This window comes from Mus caroli, unplaced genomic scaffold, assembly GCF_978045245.1.
Source record: "Mus caroli unplaced genomic scaffold, Mus_caroli_1 scaffold_10, whole genome shotgun sequence".
Taxonomy (NCBI): Eukaryota; Metazoa; Chordata; class Mammalia; order Rodentia; family Muridae; genus Mus; species Mus caroli.
In genome coordinates, this window is record NW_028227265.1 from 3,628,561 (window position 1) to 3,635,769 (window position 7,209).

The window sequence follows — 7,209 nt, forward strand, 5'->3', positions numbered from 1 at the left end:
CAGAGAAAGGGAAATCAGGGCTTTGCCTAACAGGTCCCAGAACACTTGCATCATTAAAAAGTCTAAGAGTTAAGAGGGTGATACAACTGCATGTAAATACCTACAGATATCAGAACACAGAATCAAGTCTAAAGTCAATGGAAATCATTCAGAACCAATGACTAGGGCATATGGAAAAAAGCTCTCCCACATTAAAAATAAACACCAAACAACCTGAAAACACAAGTGTTTATTAAATACACGGAAGTATTCAACCATAAATCAAACTCCTATTTGTGGAAATACATGAGGATAAAGCCTCATTTTGTTCTCTCTAAACCCTAACCCTGAGAACACTTGAAAGCTGTTTATACTCAGCAATAGTAAAGCACTACTCAAACATGTCTCCATTAGGAAGTTTCCATCCTTCTTGTTAGTGTTAGTGCTACAGCCTATGGTAGGTGTTTTAAATGCTAAGGCATTTGTTCAGCAACTTCATAAAAACCAAAATAATATTGGTGTGTAAAACAGGACAGATCCTCTTATCAAAAAACATAAGCTCAAATAAGTGTTCATCAAGTAAGAGAAAAGGGAGAGTAAGTAATAAAAGATCAGAATGTTATGAAAATCTGTAAACCAAAAGCTCTTAGCGGCAGGGGTAGATCACAAATACATTTCGGCATCTCAAGCTCTAACATATCCATCTGTTGCAAGATTTATTCCCATTAAGAACTGGTGCTAAACTTATTAGCAAGCCCTTCTTTTTACAATGGTACATGAAATGCCAACTTTAGAATAATCTTTTCTTCAAGACAGATATGATCGGAGAGTATAGACATTTCATCTTAAGCATTTTACAAAGGAATCACTCCTAAGCCTAACAGTGACTTCAGAGTACAATCAGTTTGTAGGGTAAGAAACATCAATTTTGAACTATTTACATTTCTTAAGAACTATCACATACATACTAAGGTTATGTGTGAGTTATTACAACTCTTCAGTATCAGCACCCAGTAGCTATAGAACTAGTTTTTGAAAATAGGTTACTTTCACACTGTGTATCCTGGAAGTTTATTTATTACTAACTCACAGATGTCTTTGCACTGTCTGGAGATGCGTAATGAGCCAAGGCCATCTTCCTCTTCTTGGAAATCAGCTGAGTCACTGTCATCTATGGCCTTGAGTTCTAGCTCAGACAAATTTGATGGCTCGTAAGAACTCACTTGAGATGTCCTTGGTGACTGGCTCTTCTCAGATGACTTGTGACCAGCTCTTACTTTAAGTTTAGTGGAGCTGTCCCGTCCTTTCCTCGTGACCTTTGAACTACCTGGATCTGCCTGGTTTTCCTTTTCATTTGTCCACTGTGATGAAAAGTCACTGGTAGAGAGACTGGCTGCTTCCTCCAGACTATCACGAATCTTCAGTACACGGGATCTTTTATGAGAACACACTGGTGAGCCAGCAGAAAAGGGAGGGGTGAGCACAGAACTCGCTTCACTGCTGTTTTTCCTTGTGGACAGCCTTGCCTCACTTGACTTGCTTGCCCGTGAACCCTTTTGCACATGTTCTGCCCCTGTGCTGCTGTCGGGAGCCGGCAGACTTCTGCTGTTATTCTCAGTTGTGCAGAAATCTTCAGAATAACAAGGGCTGGTGAACCCATCCAGATACAGTAGCTCTGAGATGCTCTCGCATGAACTTTTTCTACTGGTTGGTCTATTTTCACTTGTATCAGCAGCACTTATGGCTTTGACTTGCCTACTATCTTTCCCCTCATTCACAGTTTTGTCAACGGTAGGTTCCTGTAGGGAAAGCCCTGGGCTTGGGACTTTCTTTTTCCAGTTTCCTCCGAAACTATTTGATTGAGATCTTTCTGTGGTGACAGAGCCTGCAGGGCTCACGGGTGCTCTCAGAGCAGTGACAACCGTTCTGTTTTCACTCTGGTCAACCATTTCTTGTTTCATGGCATGGCTCTGTTTCACTTCTTTAGTTGTGCTTGACTCATCAAAGCCTGCGCTGATTTGCATTGAAGTATCACTACCTTCAACAAAAGACCCATTGGAGTCTAAAGATTCATCCCCAGGCAGCTGTGGTAGCAACTGGTTTTGAACTGCCAAGCTTGGTAGTTTCCCATTAGAGTCTGTTGGTGTATCCGCAGGCAGCTGTGGTGACATCTGGCTTTCTGCTGCCAAGCTTGACACCTTCCCTTTCCAGGAGGGGATTCGCAACTTTGGCCCCACAGCTTGTATCTGTGACCTCCTGTACTGTTCTCTCTTTTCGTGTACAACCAGCATGTTGGGGTTTGTCTGCTGTAAACGCAGTCTCAGTGTATTTGTTAAGCCATACAGCAGCCTCCCCTTTGTAACCTTTGGTGGAGGGCTGCCACTGATCTTTGGATGACCTTTAGGGTTCTTTTTAGACTGGGGATTCACCAACTTTTCATTTTCTCGCACAGAAAGCTTGTTGCTCTTTGATTCCGACGGGGATGTGGACTTGGTGGAAGGGTCTGGCCCCTTGTGTTCACCTCTGTACAACCAGGCTAAATGAGGATGCACCTGGGTGGGACTTGCCATGGGCTGGTTGCACAGCAAGGACAACTCAATCAATAAAGCATTCAATAGTGGCAGCTGTCTTATTGCATTGACTGGACTTTGTTCAATCTGAGAAGGACTCGGAGCTTCGTTCGCTTCTCCTGGACCCTGAGTCTGTGGAAGATTTGGAAGCACCGGAGGGCTCTCCTGCACTGCAGATCTTGTATGTTTCGCTGGCTTTAAGGGAGGACTTACGAGTTTTGTTTCGGGGAAAATGTCATCTAGATCCTCAGGTTCGTTTCTCTGAGGCTCAATAGTGATTTCAACCCTGGCAGAAGGAGTCTTTTCCTGAGTCAGGTGAGTGTAATACAGAGGAGGAGGGCAAAATGTGTTGGTTTCAAAATCCAGTTCTGTGACCTCCTGACTGACAGAACTGACAGTTCTCCCACTGGGAGCGGGTGAACAAGGGGCAGAAGCCATGTCCCCAGAGCTAGCCTTACTGTGTAAGACTGCTTCTTCCCAGGACTTCTGGACAGCTGAGGCGTCTGAGTCTCCTGCAGACCAGCTGTTGGTATCCTTGGCACATGGCTCTGAGGCCTCCAGAAGGCGTGCATTTGAAACACACTGTAGACATCTGGCAGAGGTGTCTTTGGTGCATGGCTTCGAGGTCTCCTTGGTTCGTGGCTCTGACACCTCCAGGGCTTCGGAGCCCATGATACAAGCAGGGCTCAGCAGGCCTCGCAGCTGCGGAACCCCCGGGGGAAAGCGTCCCAGTTCGGTCAGGCGATAGAAGAGCGCCAACTCCCCGACACGCTCGGCCTCTGGCCCGCGCAGGGCGAATACACCTCGCTGGCCCAGGGAGGGGACCAGCAGGACGTCGCAAGCCCCCACCAGGCGGGGCGCAGAGGTCGGGCCCGCGGGCAGTTGCAGCAGGGCTGCGCGCAGGCGCGGGCGCCGCAGGGCGGCCGGGTGCAGGCGCAGTAGGCAGGCCTTGCCGCGGCCGAAGCTGATGGCGCCGCGCTGGGGCTCCGGGCCAGGAGCGGCCGGCGGGAAGACGAGCAGCGGCGGGAAGTCCAGCAGGCGAAACGCCACAGCGGGGCTCGCAGCGCACGGCGACAGCCCGGTCTCCAGCCGCACCCAGTCCACGAGCAGCTCCAGCGAGAAGAGCCGCCCGGCCGCCGTGGCCGCCATTGCTGTTGCCCGGGGCGACGCCGTCAGCTCGCTCCGCCAGCGGGAGCGAGGGTCACGTGACCGGCTGCGCCCTCGCGGCACTCGCGAGACTTGACTTTCGGCCCCGAGTGCTCTTGGGAGTTCCTTTGCCTTTGGGCTTTTGTCAGGGCAGCTGCGTGGTACTGAGGGATTAGATGGCTAAAGCAGCACTCTCTCTAAATTTTTATATAAATAAATATAATTTCTATTTTATATTTCATCACCGCAGATCCCACGTCTTTAGGGATCACGTACCGGAAGTAAATGGGCCGCCCTGCCCATTCAGGCCTCAGAGCCCGCTGACCACTGCCTAAGTCAACCTTCTTTGTGGTTGCTGTGCATCTGTCAGAGGCTGTAGCTTCTGTCACAGGCTCCTTCCTCTCTTTGTCCTCTCACACAATGATCACTAGCAGGCCATGCTGCCCTCACCGGACTTGTGGCTTCTTGAAGCCTTCTCAGGAGGTTTGACCTCAGCTTCCATTGTGACCACCTTGCACCGCCCAGGTGTAGGAGAACTCTCAGTGTATTGGGTCAGTGCACCCTAACACCCACCAGAGCCCTCACCTCCCACCCTGACATCTGACCACTCTGGTGTGTCTTCAGAACACCAGGGTCAGGGCTGGAGGTGCAGCTCAGTGGAAGAGTGCTTGTTCACTGCATACGATCTTCATTACCACCGCCATGAGAGCGGAAGAAGTGATTGGTTCAGTTAGTAGCTAAATGGCATTGGTACATATGTCTGGGAGGAGCCGTGAGTGAAAGTAGGGTCTGCCACTGGAGATCTGTAGTGAACAAGCTGCGCACAGAGGAAGTTAGCACCAGCCCATTTCACGATATTACATCTCACTCAGATCCAAGTTCAGAAGCTCCACAACTTCCAGGGTGTCTCGTAGATTCCCAACCCTGGTCTCTCATATAAGATGCAGATCAGGAGTCTCAATTCCTATTTATTTGATCTTAAGTCAGAACTCACAAAGACACGTTGTGTTGGTCTCATGTTGTGGGTGATTCTGAGGCAGACACAACCCTTGTGCGTATCACACACACACACACACACACACACACACACACACACACACGTCACTGTCTCACTGTCAGAATGGTAGCACAGTCACAAGGATAGAGTAGAAAAACATATGCAGTCATAAAGTCCTGGCTCCCTCAGTTACACCATCAAGGGGAAGGAGGGAAGCAGGTGACCGACCATCAGCTGTGATGCTCCACCCTCCACAGGCACCAAAATATGCTGGGTCCTTACCAGCTTCTTGTTGGTCTTAGTCCTCTTGGTAACCTCATCAGTTAGGTTGCATAGCAACAAGTGTTCAAGCTGCAATAGATGTTAGATCTTCCCGTCTTTAGTTAAATGTAGAAAACTAGCAGCATCCAGGTAAAAAACATGGCTCAGGAAGCTAAGACCATCACTCAACAGCAGAGAGGCAAATTCAGGGCCTCTCTGGAGGTTTATTCCGTAGAATTAGCTACAGCAGTAAATGGTTTATTCTGTAGGAAAATCAGCCTGGTGTTTGTTTGTCTTTGTGGCAGCAGGGTCTCATTTGCCACCCAGGTTTGATCTTGTGATCCACCCATTACAGCCTCCAGTGCTAGGATCACAGGCATCAGCCACCATACCTAGCTTGGCCCAACCTGCAGAGATGGGTTATATTTACAGGTCTGTGTGCCTCCACAACCCAATTTCAGGTAATGCTGGGAATGGGACCTAGAGCTTGTAGTATGGTAGGCCATGCTCACCCACCGAGTTATATCCTCAGCCAAAGTCTTCATTGTTGCATCTGTGAAGAAGCATATGAAAGTTCCTGGTGTCGTTTACTTTATGATTGTGTGTGTGTGTGTGTGTGAGAGAGAGAGAGAGAGAGAGAGAGAGAGAGATGACTTGTATGTCACTGCATACTGACATACTGTTCACGACACATGTCTGGAGGTCGGAGGACATCTTTTGCGGTCTTCTTCTACCCTGTTGAGGTGAGCTTTTCTCTTGTTGATTATACAATGCCACGTACTCCTGACTAGCTGACCTGTAGGCTTCCAGGAGGCTCTCCTGTCTCCACTTCCCATATCACATTAAAGAAAAGGAATCACACACAGATACCCACTGCTTGCCTCTCTCTCTGAACCATCTTGCCAGTCACCATGGTGTTATTTTCTGTGCTTGTGTGAGTGCTCAAATATTTACATGAAACAGTAGTATGTTTGTTTCACAGGCTTCCTGTTAATCACAAATGACAGAACATCACATACTGGAGGGAAGTGCTATCAAAGCCTCCCAGGGCCTTTGATGATGTTAATGGTGTGTTGCTGGGGGAAGCCTATATCTTTTCCTGTGTGTGTGTGTTCACATGTGTGTGTACAGCATTTGTGTGTATGTATGTGTGTGTAGTTCATGGGGAAACAAGACCCCCACACACACACATACTCGGTAATAAGTCAGGCATTAGTGAGAGCAAAGGGGAAGGGACCCAGTACAGAGAGAAAGCGGTGATGGGTGTGGTCATTTAACAAAATACAGTAGTTGAATTAATTTTTTAGATCTTATGTGTATGAGTGTTTTGCTTGCATGTAGGTCTGTGCAAGAATTGTATGCCTGGTACCCACAGAGATCAGAAGAGGGCATCTGATTCTCTTGAACTGGGGTTACAGATGGTTGTGAACACCAGGAATGGAACCCCAGGATCTCTGTAAGAGCAACAAGTGCTTTATCTACTGAGCTATCTTTCCAGCCCCTGCAGTCCTTGATCTCAAGAAATTCCTGCCATGCTATTCTCATGGTCTGGTACTCATCACAATCTAGCATAGCTCCCTTCCCCAAGTCCCCATCTTATTGGTTGGCAGGGTCCTCTCTTCATGGTTATTCAGTGCCACATACTCCAGACTATCTTCAGACGAAAGCCTTAGTTAATGAATATTTGGGGGCTTGAGACCACCACCCCCTTTACTCACTCAAATAGCAGACAGCCCAAACCTCCAATCTCTCAAGTGTTGTGAGACAAGCAAGAACCTGAGAGGGGTTAGAGAGCCTGGTGTCTCCTGCTCATCTGGACTCTGATTGGCTGTAAGCACACCCACTGAAAATGGACCAGAACAACTTAACTTTGTTCTGAGATGGGATATTCACTGCTTCTTAGGACAGGCTAGCTGGCCTCCCCGCAGCAGGGCTGTGCTGTGATCGCATTGTGTTGCCCAGGCTATCAGTTCTGAGAGAGTTCTGAGTTCTGAGAGGTCCATGCAGCAAATGCTTTACCTATTGAGCAATGCTCTCAGCAAGCAGACATTTCCTTTCCCTGCAGGAGCTGGGAAGTTCTGGCCTATCCAATTGTGCTGACTGTCCCAGGTAGCCACTTCCTAAAGGGTGTTTGTAAGTAGGTCGCATATAAATAGCAGGCGTGCTATTTATAGATCTGAAAGGCCAAGCGTATCTGGAATTCTTGCTCATTTCTCAGTGCCAGCCACTTGAGGAAGAAGGGTGGTTCTGGGTAAA

The 7,209-nt window shown here is 48.1% G+C and overlaps 1 protein-coding gene across 1 annotated transcript; it reads right to left on the reverse strand.

Moving 5' to 3' along the window:
- Window positions 1-221: 221 nt before the first annotated feature.
- Map10 (microtubule associated protein 10) lies at window positions 222-3,729 on the reverse strand. The gene has a single exon (XM_021170085.2). The coding sequence runs from the start codon at window positions 3,696-3,698 to the stop codon at window positions 1,029-1,031; it is 2,670 nt and encodes an 889-aa protein (XP_021025744.1). The 5' UTR covers window positions 3,699-3,729; the 3' UTR covers window positions 222-1,028.
- Between the last annotated feature and the right edge of the window lie 3,480 nt (window positions 3,730-7,209).

What these genes read in the sequence shown, in the direction of transcription:
- Map10 (XM_021170085.2), bottom strand. Translation starts at nt 3,698, where the DNA reads ATGGCGGCCACGGCGGCCGGGCGGCTCTTCTCGCTGGAGCTGCTCGTG.